The 14756-nt window shown below is 34.5% G+C and overlaps 1 protein-coding gene across 1 annotated transcript in view; it reads right to left on the bottom strand.

The window, feature by feature from the left end:
* LOC126744267 (uncharacterized) overlaps positions 1 to 14756 on the bottom strand; it is a 45655-nt gene that overhangs the window by 8002 nt on the left and 22897 nt on the right. Inside the window, exon 2 of the mRNA XM_050451640.1 lies at positions 347 to 449. Coding sequence (XP_050307597.1) covers positions 347 to 440 — 94 coding nt within the window. The 5' untranslated portion in view covers positions 441 to 449. The remainder of the gene's footprint in view (positions 1 to 346; positions 450 to 14756) is intronic.

Consider the following 14756-nt stretch of genomic DNA (forward strand, 5'->3'; position numbering starts at 1 on the left):
TTATACAATAATTCAGAAGATCAATAGTGCAATTTTTTACCACAATATTACAATAATGATTATTTACAAATATACACAGTCCGGGAAATTTAAACCGTAAAAACCACAATGTCACGGGCAAATTACCTAAATACCATATTACTTTCTCTAGATCGTAAAATTAGCATTTTATTTTTAAGATTAAATAAATCTAGATGCGGTTAATAAAAACGCAATTTTATGTTAATTAAATTGGATTTTCATCTGCAACGGCTTTAATAACGAGAAATTTCACTGTAATATTGTGGAATTTTATGCAACTTTCTTCTGCACGCGCTAATTACAACAAAAACAAATTTAAACTTACTGTTTGCACAACTTCTGGGGTCTGGCAGGGCGAGTCTCCTTTGAGCAACTATCATGGTTACCCCCATAAGGAGGAGAGTGGCGTATTTAATCATCTTTTAAATCTGGAATTAAAGGAAAGTTATTATTAAACTTTTTTTTATTAATATTATCCTTAATGTGCTTTCTGACTGACCCTGGTATGCAATAAAGGGTTGTTAATAGCGACCAATGCACAACCCTGATAACCAATCTAATAACCGCTTTGAATATTTTCTATGTATTTACAGGGTAAAACGATGAAGTACCTAATTGGCTATTATATTTTTTACAAGTAATTAAGGTTAAGTGCCGTTTTTATATTATTATTTGTAGTTAATTAGTGAATAACATTAATTAAGTTGTAATATAGCCATGTCAATGTAACAAATTAAATCTTAATTGTTAACATATATTTTGTTTCGTAACATGTATCTAAGATTTATTAAGTATTTATTTTAATTGTAGGTATAAAATGGACTTAAGATGGACTTAATGAGGCAAGTGCCATAATTACCTTAATATTTAAGATACATCCTGAAAAAAAATAATCTATGAAATTTGTGATTATTTACAGTAAACGTTTTTACGGTTTATTTATATTAGTATTTTTTATATAAATAAACTATAGTAATAGGAGATGATATTTTCTTTATATTTTTCATATTCGTAGGTAGAAAAATATTAGTATTAATAATTATTGTAAAATATCTCTTCAAAACTCGGGAGGAAATTAAAAAAAAATCTACAAAAATCCTATACTTTGCTTGAAACACCCTGACACGCTGTATCTTAAATATTATCAACCTTGACGTAACTCATCTTGTAACACTTTCTCTAATAAATAAAATTTTGATTAAATTTAGTTTTCAAGGAACAAGACTGTTTTTCTATACATATACAGGGTGCTTCAGAACTATGGGATCAAACTTCTGGGGGTTGTTCAGTGCAACAGAAGAATCCATTTGAGTATAGGAACCCATGTCCGGAAATGCGTCACTACGCCACTACGGCCCTAAGACGCGTTAAAATTTATAAAAAGCATTAATTACCTAAATAGGATCTGCTGCAATTATTTTTACCTTTTGTACATGATACCATAACAACAATTGTATGCGTAGAGACACATTTCCGGACATGGGTTCCTATACTCAAATGGAATCTACTGTTGCACTGAACAACCCCTAGAAGTTTGATCCCATAGTTCTGAAACACCCTGTAGACCTATAAAATATATACGTCTATTTTTATGTCATTGTCTTAGAAAAAATTTCAATATTCTTGAACAAATGGCTGTAACAACCTTTTAAACATATCTTATTTGTTCATTATTGGTGGTTATTTAAGGGACAAAAAGCCTAATATTACAAAGAATACATTGAACTAAAATCACAATTGCATGCCTACCCCAAGATAAAGTAAAGTCTATATGTCAATACAACACAAGTTATACAAAACAACATAACAAGCTTTTGTCAGAAAAAGAAGACAAACTAATATTGGAAATTTAAAATAACCATCTTAAGATGATAACATTGCACAGACAAAATTGCAACATCGTATCAATGGCAGAAGGGTCTTTATATCACAGGATTTATTAAGACTAATACAATGCCTATTGAGAGCACAACTAGAGTAGATACTCTATATTTATTTGATTTTGTAGTGCCCTTAAAAAATTAGGTAATATTTAGAACACAAGACGAAGGAAAAGGAAATAGTTCAGGATACAAATGCTTTAGTATTTTATCTAGCAGGTGCATCAAAGAAATCATTATAGGAGTGCTGGTTCGCCAGTTTTGCTGTCCTTGCCAGGAAAAGCTAAAGCCGTAAATGGTTCTATGTGATGGTTCTTAAAAGCAAATAGCTTGACGGGTCTGTCTTTTCATGGTATATTATGGCAATATTCGCCAATAGTTGCCGGCATGAGTTACGGAGATCGAGAATATTATAAAAAACTGATATGTCTTCCAGTTTTCTTCTGGTTCCAAGAGTTGTTTGATGTAAATCTCCTCGACTTGATAATAGGAATTGGTTTCAGGAAGATTTATCCTGTATGCCTTATGTCTTAGAAATTTCTGTTAAACTGCCTCGATATTCTGGACTCAGATATTATAAAAAGGGAACCACATACCTCGATTATTTTCCAAGTGAAGACGCACAAGGGAAAAATAACGTAGCCGAATGGAGTCAGTCCTCTGAAAATCTCTACAAGATCCCTTCGTAAAGCCTAACATTTGAAGTGATTTCAGATATGTGGGATATACAATTTAACAGTTATCTCAGTGTGATACCCACGTCCCTTATATTTGAAATATTATGTATTTTTGTTTAAAGTAGTCAACGGCAAGGAAGATTGCCCAGATTTACTGAAAAAATTGAATTTTGGGTTACCACGTTTGAACTCTCGCCTTGGGAATTTTTTTTAATTACAAACACCTCGTACAAATAATCTAAAATTTTCACCAGTTTATTCAATGTGTAACCTATATACTTCAAAGTCAAAATATGCCAATCTTTTTGCAGATATTAGTATTTATATAGAGGTACCAAAATGTTTCTGCACAATTTTAATTTGGTAGCAATATAGCTGTTGATGTTTAGTTATATTTAATATTTATCTTATTTTCTATTTCAGTACTTAGTTTAATTTTGTATTTTAATTTTCTTTGTAGCCTTCAATTTTGTTATATATATATAATCATCATTTGTAACTCAGTTATCTTCTGTACAATGTTTAGTATTTATCTACCTCATAATTGTGTTTGTTACCTGTAAGGTGGTTTGATGTAAATAAATAAATAAATAGATTCAATGATCTTGTTATTGATATAGTAACAAATGATCAATAATAAATATTATATCGACTTTTACTAGAGCATATTAAGTGAAATTTTTTAACACTTTTTTAAATCCATGGAAAGATTGTTGCACCAAGCACCTAGTCTATTCAAGTCATCGCCAATCATCAGGCGATTTTTAGGTTCAGGTACATCATTCAATTTATCAGCAAAAAGAAGTGAAGAACAGTGGCGAAAACATTGAGAGATGTGGCTGATATAAATATTAAATAACAAAGGTGTTAAATGTGACCCTTGTGGCACACCAGATAGCACAGAAATCCCTCTAGATTAATAACCTTGGACTCAAAACACCTAAATTCTACCAATCAAATACGATTCAAACGTTAACTCAAACGTTAACTCAGTAGAACGACCAGCAATACAGCCAGACTCTTCATTGATAAGTTGTGACTGAAGAGAGAAAGCATCGCAGATAAAACTTTTAAACATCTTAGGAATGGTACTTAGTATGCCGATAGGTGTGTAACATACCCTATAACTCCATATATGTATTCAGATATTTTTCACGAAACAATTAAAGGGCTTTATTTAAAGAGCATCTTCTACCCAATAATTCATAATAAATTTCAACTAAGGTTCATGTGACAATTTACATTTAGTGAATGTTAGTTACTATTAAATGATCCAAGAATCTTCAAAATGCTGACCCAGATCGTTTCTTAAATGTTCACGAATATTTCAGAATGTATTTTAATGATCTATATCGTACGTGACCAAGAGAGAGCAAAATATATACCGTCTACTATATATTAAAGTTACAGTTTAGCCAGCGCGATATCCCGATCTAAATCTTATTGAAATGCTATTAGGTACTATATACTTGAGAACCGCTAAGTTCACCATCTTTTATGAAACTTACAACATATAAAGAAAATTCTTGTTGAAGAGTTGAAGCAACTAGGTCTAAGGAAACTGTTGAAGCTTTATAGAGTATATTCAAAATGTATTTATCAACGGGTTAAGCCCAATAAAAAATTATGAAAGTCACTAAATACAAACTTAGAAGTAAGAAAAATAAAAAATAAAAAAAAGGATACAAAGATTCATTGATAATCAATTTAGTTGGTAAAATTCTGATAAAGCTTCCAGAAAAGGCTTCAAATGTTGGAAGATGTCAAGGCTATGTGGCTCATTGCTTAGTTTTGATGTTCGAGGAATGAGTGAATTTTTGGCATTGTTTGTCCTGTAAAAAGGCATATGGAAAGTTTGGATGGAACGTGTATTGCGAGATGGTACATGTAAAGTGATTTGTGAAGTGAGATATGAATCATCTATGGTTGAATGTGCTAACCTTAAGAGAATTTTAATTGTTTTCTTGAATTTATCTGCTTTCTTCTAGGTGATAAGGTTTCAAGATCAAGTATTGAGCATTGTTTGGGCTCCAAACAGAGGAGACATATTTCCATAGTTAGACGTATATCTACATAGAGGAGACTCCAAGTGGGTTTTGACAAAGGCAAAGTACAGTGTTTTAATGTAGGTGTGATTAAAATTTCTCGTACTGCGTTTAATGAATCCAACTTTAGAGATTCATATGTGCAGTGAAGTCTAGGTTGGAATCAAGTAGCAGTCCTAAATCTCTGATCAGTTGCACATGCTCTAAAGGAGTATTGTTTATATGATAAATAAAGTTACATGATTGTTTTGTCTTGGAGGAAATTTTATGACTTTGCATTTGGAGATGTTGAGATCCATGCCATTGGCGTGGCATCAAACTGCCAGATTATTAATGTTATCCTGAAGTGCAAGGCAATAATCAGGGCATGCCACTCCCCTAAACTACTGAAGGTCGTCAGCAAAGAGAAGAAAATGGCTATGGTCAAAACAGAATTTAATATCATTTGAAAAAGAGGGCCCAGGCGAGACCTCGATCTGTGGAACCCTGAGGAAACTGCTAATGGGGAAGATGTGAAGTTGTTAACCCGTTCAATTTAAGTTTTACCAGTAAGGTAGCTCCTCAAACAGTTCAAAAGTGAACGATATGTCAAGACCAAGAAGTTTACTGAGTAAGAACTCATGATTCACCCTATCAAATGCCTTGGAGAAGTCGGTGTAAGTGGAGTGAATCTTTTTACCGTCCTCCAAGGCACCTGCCATATTGGTTAATGAAAAGCTTTGATTTTTCTGTTTGCCCTGCTGAGTCCTAATATAGGCCGAAACATTGGCAATTAAATGAAAAAATATTAAAAAGCTTGGATTTTACTTGACCCTTTATCCAACTAAACCCTTAAAAATTAACAATAAATAATATTTTTTTATTTTTAGTCAAATACTACGGCTGTACATATTCATTTGTTACTGTACTGTCATTCTATACAATAAAATTTGAGATAAAAACACTAGGAATATTTCTATGTGAAGTTTCTTTTTCTTAATTTATTTTGATCTTGAATCATTTCTATATATAAAAAGACTTGCCCTGACTGATAATCAATGTACAGCCCAAACGGTAAAACCTAGAAATATGAAATTTGGGGACAAGATTCCTATGGTTATGTAGGCGTCCACTAAGAAGGAATTTTTTGAAATTTCATCCGGAAGGGGTTGAAACCACCCCTTATATATCACAGTTCCAAAACTATGTACTTTTTAAAAAACGGTGTAACACGTCATTTTTATTTTATTTTTTTATATAATTTCCTTTTTTTTGTGTTTTTATAAAGGGGTTAAAACCACCCTTTAAAATTTTAACTTTTTTTTTATCCTTAAAATGATTGCTTTTCGGAAAAAAACTGCAAAACACTTGAAGTAAATTTTATTTTAATAAAAACAACAGATTCTTGAAAATTCCGCCATCCTGAAGGGGTGAAATGGAGTGAAAACTTCTTCTACGAAAAATCTTTCTTTTTAAACTTATAGCGTTGAAAATTGATATTTTTACCTATTACAAGAACGCAAAACAAAAATGTTGTTTACAAAGAAGTCCTTCAGTAGAACTTTTCTTTTATTTTCGAATTCCACGCGAGCAACGCCATGGGCATTCAGCTAATGTATTTATAAATATATTGTCTATCTAGAAATTATCCGGAATTTTTTATATTATCTTTTCGTAACATTTTTAGACAAAAGTGCATCAAGTAGATTGTGCCGATATTGGGCTATGGATAAAATCCCATGACAATGGTATCTATCAAATATTGTTGATTGCAGACAGGCGTGAGTTTTGTAAAATAATGTCGCAAGGAGAACAAAGAAAAAGGGTGGAATATTTGTATAGAAAGGGTGTTTGAAACGTTAAAGAAGTATTGCAATTGACAGATCTCGGAAAAAGTGCAGTGTATGAGGCAATTAAGAGGATAAAAACTAGTACAGAAATAAGACATACAATAGTGTCAGGAAGACTGCGTAAGATTCCCGGAAACAATTTAAACGCTTTAGTGAATTTAGGACGACAAAATACGAGCCTACGGTTTCGAAAACTGGCCAGCATGGCACTGAAAAGGCAAGGCTATATATTAAGGAAACCAAAAAAGATCCTTGCCATAACACCTCTACAAAAGAAATGAACGTAACGTCAACGTAAAATATCAACATTTTTAAGGGATAATTTTTGAAATATTTTTATATTTGACGAGAGCTGTTTTCAGGTTGGTGCAAACCACCTCAAAATCCTGTCAAGGCAAAATGTTACCGTTGAAGGTAATTGTCCCAGTAAAATAATGGTTTGGGGACCAATATCTCAATGTGGTGCTTCGCCTCTTTGTATAGTTAATAGCACAAATAATAGTGTAAAGTATTATGATATTTTAAATTTTGGATGGCGTTTTCAGCGGGATAACGCAAGATGCCATACTTCTGCCTCTACTCAAGCTTGGATGCAAAAACACCAACTGTCAACAATTCTATGGCCAGCAGTTTCACCAGATCTTAGTTCCATTGCAAGTATAAAGTGGTTAATGAAGATTCATGTGGAACGACTAGCCCCACGAAATAAAGAAGGTTTAATTCGTTCGGTTTTACAGGCCTGGACCACGATCACCGAGGAGTATGGTAGCCACATAGTTTGTGGCGTACCTAGTTAAGTTTAGTTAAGTGTTTAGAATTAAATGGAAGTTGTATAAATTAATTAAATCATTTGTTTCTTGTCATTTTAAAATACAAATATATACTGCAAAATTATAATTGTGTTTTCTTTTTTCCGGATACTTTCTCGACGGATTTTATGTATTCATTCAAATGTATTTTCTCGTATAATACATACATAATACGCATAGTACAAATTTTGTAAATTATATGTTGCAACTGTTAATAGCTTAATAATTCCTATTCCAACTCACTTTTTTGTATTAAATATTTAATATAAAAAAGTGAGTTGGAATAGGAAATTAACAAAACGAATCGAAAATACCGAACAAATTTTTCATTATTCTACAAGTCTGTCACAAGGTCACGAGACTTCCCGAAGAAAAACCAAAACAAACCACATCCGCTTCCGCCACGCCCGTTTGGTCAATGAATGTGCTTGGAAGACACTTGATGCTTTAAAAAAAGATTCCACTAAGTGCGTAAAGTAGGCCTTGGCCGTGGTATAATGGAGTGTGGTCGTACCATGGCATTCCGTGGTGTCTCACGTCAACTGGGTCAACACGCTGACCCCGACATTCGAATGTATTCTTTCGATCAAGAATTTATTCTTCATCTTGTTATTGACGAGTAGAAAGGAACTAGATAAGAAGTTCATTTATCACGAATATGACTTTTCTTCTACCCCTGGTAGGCAGTAATAGACATAGCCTCAGTTAAGATGGCACATTTGCTTGACTTGATATGGCCAGGTACGAAGGGCACTCAGGGCACAGAATTTTTTTTTAAGCAATCCTCAGTGCATAATTTCAAGACAATTTTCTCTTAAAGTTTTAACTAAACTTTCTCTAAAACCAGATAAAAGTTACCACATTAATGTGTAAACTAACTATAATTAACGTTCTAAACAGATAACACCATAACAGTTTGGTACTGAAGCAATAAAATGTATGATAAAATTTTTTTTCGACATGATGTAACAACAAACGACTGGATTTAAAAAAAAAGAAATGGTTTTTTTTTAATGTAAAAAGCTGTTAATCTCATCTTTATGCAATTTTAATGCGTGTAGTATTATTTTAATGTGGGTGAATGTTGTTATGTATTTTTAACGATGATGGAATTGGTTTTAAGCAGCCTTTACGATATTTTTAGAACAAGGATATCTTTTACGTAAAATACTCAGGATCGTAAGTGACATTACCTCAAAAGTCGAGGTCAAATCGTCTGGTCATTAGATGAAGGGCTTTCATGTTATGATCAGTAAACCCTTCATGTTATTTCTGAAGTTACTGAATGTAGAGCGTGTAAAATCAGTTTATATTATCCACATTACAATCTGAACTTCTGTAACAAAAGCTTTGGAAACTGAGCTAGTCAAATCCAATTGGATCTAAAAAGTTTATGAAGTGATGAATAATTTATTCTTCTCAAACTATTCAGCAGATCCGAAGCCATATAAGAACGTTCGTTATTTAAATTAGCATTTAAATGTATGTTTTCTCGGAAGAAAATTTCAAAGTTGAAACTTTTTGGAGCAGCACTTTTGGATCGATTATTCACGAATAATTGAGTCTTATATCTTGTGGTCTCCAAGATATACCTGATATCCCAACGTAACTTAAAAGAGAGTTACTTTCGTTATACAGTAGCAATCGGTTCAGAAAATCTTAAACCGTATAGGAATATTAGGATAAATATTTGGAAATTACTAAGCCCGCAAAAAATTAAGATGTACGTTTTTTGATTACCACTCGTTAATTTTGATGAAAAATCCAAACATCCAGAATCAATATTTAATCCATAGAACTCAGTATCTTGAATTTCACGGAAAATGAAGACATTAGATCTTGATAATGCCTCAGAATGTTGATTTGAACAAGACTCTTTTAAATTTAAATACAAAAAGTATTTTAAAAGTTAGCCTTTACGTAATGCAAATTGTTCAGCAACTTTTAAATACTCGAAAGTTACTTATTAGTTTTCTCATGTTTTCATGAAAAAATCCAGATAGTGACTTTGCCTCTCCAAGACATTGCCATAATGTGATGTAATTTATTTATTTATTTATTTATTTAGCAGTTTATTTCCAACAGGCAAAGCCCAGTTATAGGAAAATCTACAATTAATGTTTTGAAAGTGTAAACAAGTATTAAATTACTATAAATTAAATAAATTAAATAAATAAATTAATTACTATAGTAACATCATGTATATATCAAAATTAAAGGAGATGTAAATTAACATTAGAATGAACAAAGACAGGGATTCATGGGACAAGGGAAAAAAGGAAGAGAAAAGGAACTATGGTAACTGTTGGTTTGTCAGAGACCAACAGAGAGTTGTTAGATCCTTTATGGAGCATACAAATATGTCACAGGTTGATGATACTGAACTAAAAATTCTGCACATTTGATATACGTGATCCTGAAACCTAATGTTAGTTCTGGCGCGATCTAAAGCAAAAGTGATATTTGCTCTAGAAGCAAATCGTGGTATATGAAATAGAATATCGGTCAAGAGAGGAGGAGAATTTATTTGATTATTGACCAACTTCCATATAAATGTTACAAAATGAATTGTTCTCCTCATGGCCAGAGATTGCAGATTAAATCTACCTAACATCAGATCATGATCATGTCCCCTACCAGCATATATTCCATCCTCACAAAACATAAGAAACTTTAAAACCCTTCTCTGAACACTCTCGATGTAGCCAACATGGCATTCATAGAAAGGACACCACACCAAGGAACCGTATTCCAGTCTTGATCTAACAAAGGAAAAGTACAATAGTTTTATTGAGTTTGAGTTGTTAAAGAGGCGGCTATTTCGAATGACAAAACCCAGAAGTTTCAACGAGGAGGTCACTGTCTGTTCAATATGTGGCACAAATGTGAGCCTATCGTCGAATACAACCCCTAGATCTTTAATAGAAGTACTTCTACCGAGGATTTGATTGTCTATATTGTAATTAAACAAAACAGGATCCTTGGTTCGGTGAAAGGAGATCACACAGCATTTCGAGATGTTAAGACATAACTGATTTCGACTGCACTACCCCCTAATTAGGTCCAAGTTACTCTGTAAGAACAAGCAGTTCAAGATACTATTGATACACCAGAATATTTTCAGATCATCAGCATAAGCTAGTCTAAGGCATGAAATTAATTCTATAAGATCATTAATATCATGGTAATAAAATTAAGGATGTATTTTAGAAGTTAAATCATTTTGAGGCTAATTTATTCAATTACATATTTTCCATTGACTTTAAAAAAATCATCATCTTCATTTCGAATTCACATTCAAGAATTTTGGTCTCTATATCGATCCAGATGTAAGATTCTCGAGTGATGAATCCTCAGTGATATATGACTCGGCCTATGATATATCAAGTAGACTTAGTTTGTGTGCATCATTAGTATTATACCCTTTGAATTATTGTAGTATTGTTTATATGCCTAAAATTTGGTTATGGTGTTCCTAGTAATAGTAGTAAGGGTGGGGGAGCTAGAGCTCGACAGGTAGACCGTCAACCAATCCCTTTTTTGCCAACCTCAGAATCACCTACGTTTATGCCTGCACTCCCATTGCCCGGTCTTCACTGAGTCGGCCTGTCTTTTTAATCAAGGCTTGCACGTTGGCACGTTGTCCCAGATCTTATAGATCTTCTCGTTAAGTGTCGTTGCTTTAAAAAAATTTGAGGTGACTCCACCTATCGCAAATTCCTAATATGTGGTATGAAGTTTCCTTGCCTGTACCGCATTTCGGACAGAGGAGACTTTCTCTTATACCAAGAAGGTGTAGAGGCCTGTTTAGGTTGTTATGCCCAGTAAGGATTCTCACCAAGTCTTTGATCCCCCGTCCGCTCTTTGTTAACAGTAGCCTTAATTTAGAGTCGTCATGATTTTATATCATCTCCCTGTTCTGTGTACATCATTCTGGCCTTCTCCAATTCTTCCTTGCCTAGCCCAATTCTTCCCAGGCCCAATTATTAAGTTCTTGGGAAATTTCTTTTTTTCTGAAGTCGAGACATGGCTCGGGGTATACAAAGGGAGTATACAACCTTGTCTTGCTAATTCGTTTTTTTGGATCGCCTTGAGGGCAGAAGTAGATACAAACCCTCTCGTCACCTTCTAAAGCTTCCCGTTTGTTTGTTACTTCAAGTATAGCAAACACCTTCCTTGGAAAACTGTGGTGTGTTTCCCTAGCGGAAAGGATTTTTTTATATTCATGTTCAACCTGTACACTTCCGGCTGACTTGGTGCTTTCCATCCATGACCCATCTGTGATTTCGTTCGTTGATCATTCATCCCTTGTCAGAAATTCCACCCGAAAGCCTGTCTTTACCTTAGTGTGCCACTCATTATAGGACATCCGGATGTCAGAATTGGCATGTTTTTAAATATCCTGAGAGCGATCGTCACATGGCTTTGTCCTAAGTGAACATTGCGTCATTTTCCGCTATTCTTTATCCTCTTATGCGCCACCATGGCCTCCCTTTCAATCCAGACTGGGAGTTCCGGTAGCTCAAGAAGGATGTTTAAAGGTGCTGCCGGCGTTGTTCTCATCATGAAGGTAATTACCAAACAGACCAATCTTTGCAGTCTAGCCAGTTTTTGAGCGTTGGTCACCTTTAATGCTGCTCGCCTGGATCCGTATGAGATCGGTCGTATGACTGCAGCATAAAGTCACCTCAGTCAGACTCCGGTGTTCCTAAGTTTGATAATATATCGCTAAGAATTTGGCTGGTTAACTATAACACAAAGGTATTAGTTACCTATTTTATGTTTGGTCTTTAAAGTCTGACCAGCTCATTTGCCAGTGTAGCTATATTGGAAACTAATCGCTCTTTTTAATTTCCCTGATGCGATTTCGGTCTGGCAATCTTCTTCTAGCATTACCAGAATTTCATCCTGGTTTATTTTCCGTAAAAATACTAGCGATTTCTTACTATCCCTTCGTATCAGTTAATCAGTATCAGTAAACTTAATTTAGTGAATATTAGACTGTTTAGTGACTATCAGATTATACTTTATAATTCTTTAGCGTGCGTATTAGGTACCTATTATTCAACTTAAATCATTACCGTTGTATCAAGCACATTTTTAATAATAATATATTAGGCTGTATGAGCAGCTCCAGTTGGATACTGCCACCCCATTTTTCTTTTTTAGCTGTGTTCCACTTTCTGTATAAATAATAAAAGCCATTCATTGTTATTATTATTAGTATTATTATTATTTTTGTTTTGTTTTTGCGTCTTCTCAGCTTCCGCCTGTTTTATTTGGTATCGTGGCGAAAAAAAAATTCTGTTCCTCCCACTCAGGCACCATTTAGAAATTTTCGGATTAGATGACTGGTTTGGAGTATTACTGTCTTCTGAGTATGTATTATGATGATAATCCGATGTCCTGAATATTTTTGTAGAGCTTTATCGAAATTATCCATTCCGTCGAAATTACCAGTGGAATTGTATAGATTTGGTTCAACTGCCAGATTTGCTTCAGTCCTACAGATAAGTTTTCATATTTTGTGATTTTTTCCGTTTCAGTTTTGTTGAGGTTGTGAGTCAATGGCATGGCTACGTCGATAATAAGGCAATAATATTTCCTGTTCTTGTTGATAATGATAATATCAGGTCTATTGTAGTCAATTGTCTTTATCAGTCGTTATGGATCCATCCTAGTATAGCACCATTCTGTCTAAGACTGCTTATGGCTCGTATTTATAATATGGTGACAGGTTTTAAGAAGACCATTTTTAAGAACCAGTTGTTGGTATGTATTGTATTCTATCGACTCACTCAATGTATTACATTTTCTACCACAATCTCCGACTTAAAGTTCAATACAGTGTTCATCTCATAATTTTATTACTCAATCTTGGATGGCCATAAAGAAATCCTAACGAAGACTGTTTGTCAACATTATTCGGACTCTTTGGAAGCTTCATGCTCCATCCATGCAGCTCATTCTTGTTAAGCCAAGTTTATGTCAAATTCGAGATCTTCGTATTGTAGATTTAGAGGTGTATACCCTCGGTCCTCCTGGGCTATTAATGTATCGTTGGATTCGAGGAATCGTCTTAGACTTTGCTCTTGGGTTCTGCATAACTTGTAGAAGTTCACCATTCCCCGACCTCTTTTTTTGCGAGATAGATAAAGTCTTTTGGTTGATGCATTCGTGTGTAGACATGGAAACTTGGTCAGCATTCCGCGTGTCGTTTTATCTGGCTGATTTAGACCACTTTAAAATCCTAAAAGTGTAGGTCAGGGTAGGTACTGCCTAACTGTTCAGAGCAGCGATTTTATTTTTGACGAAGAGTTTGGTATTTAAAATTTTGACTACTGCTCTTCTTCTTATATTTTTCGAAAAAAAAATCCTCTTAAGTTGCATGTGGTCAATATGTTAGTTGTGCGATATTCTCAAATAGTATATAAAATCTTCTGGTTGCAGATTTTCAATATCCAGAAACTGGTCTATTTGGTTCTCCACTGCGCCTTTCTTGATGTATATAATAGCGCACTTATCAAGTTCCAATAACCTGCATATATCACTGCTGAGTATCTTAACGGTGTTACTTAAAGAGTATAGTGCTCTGGCAAAAGGATTGAGCTCTGTGGGGGCCCTTTCCAAGTTATCGGGCCGTGAAGAACTTGGGATGCTGGAGCATTCTCCATACATTTTCGAACGCTTCAGACTGTAGCAAGGAGAACTTCCTTTTGCATAGGCTTTTATGAGGCTTAGGCTCTTTGCCAGCTTTTGATGAGGTATCTTAGTTGTATGATTTCCTGCACCTGCGCATCAGCATCCATAGCGACGATGGGTTACTAATGATGTATTTCAAGTGGTTTCTTTTTGGCATGACTTGATCTTGAATAGCCAGCAAGAGAAATAATCCTGGCTCACCTCGTTAGGATACCGCCCTTACAGAGGCTTTTCTTTCCAAAGGATCTTTTCTTAATTCGTCTTATGAGGTATTCCTACTTCCTGTTCACTCAGTCGAAGAGGTGTTGCGTGGTCTACCTGGCATATTGCACGATGCAACAAAGGTCTTTGCCTGTTCTAAAAGTATGATCGCAGATGGTCTATTTGGCCATCCACCAGTCTGCTGATATCCATCCTCTTCCTCCAAGATGGGTGATATTTGTGTGGTTTTGTTAGAAGGATCCTGATGTTCCATTGTAACTTCGCGATAATGGTTTTATTCCAGTCCATTATAACGAAGGAGTGACCAAGTGCGGAGGAAGCGTACGTGTTCAATGCTTTGAACATATTTTTGCTGTTAAGATAGGTTCGTAATACCTTTCTCACCCTTTTAATGAACCTTGTGGTTAGTTCTTTTTTTAGTGCTTGATGGTCCATTTTTCGCTGCTGCTTCCCACCTAGAGATTTGTAATGTTCGTCAGCACCCATTGTCTCGATGTTTTTTCCCTTATCCACATCGTACCCCTCCGATTGTATTTGTCCTCTGATTATATTGAGGCCGCTCATTTGTCCA

The sequence above is a fragment of the Anthonomus grandis genome, chromosome 13, assembly GCF_022605725.1.
Source record: "Anthonomus grandis grandis chromosome 13, icAntGran1.3, whole genome shotgun sequence".
Classification (NCBI taxonomy): domain Eukaryota; kingdom Metazoa; phylum Arthropoda; class Insecta; order Coleoptera; family Curculionidae; genus Anthonomus; species Anthonomus grandis.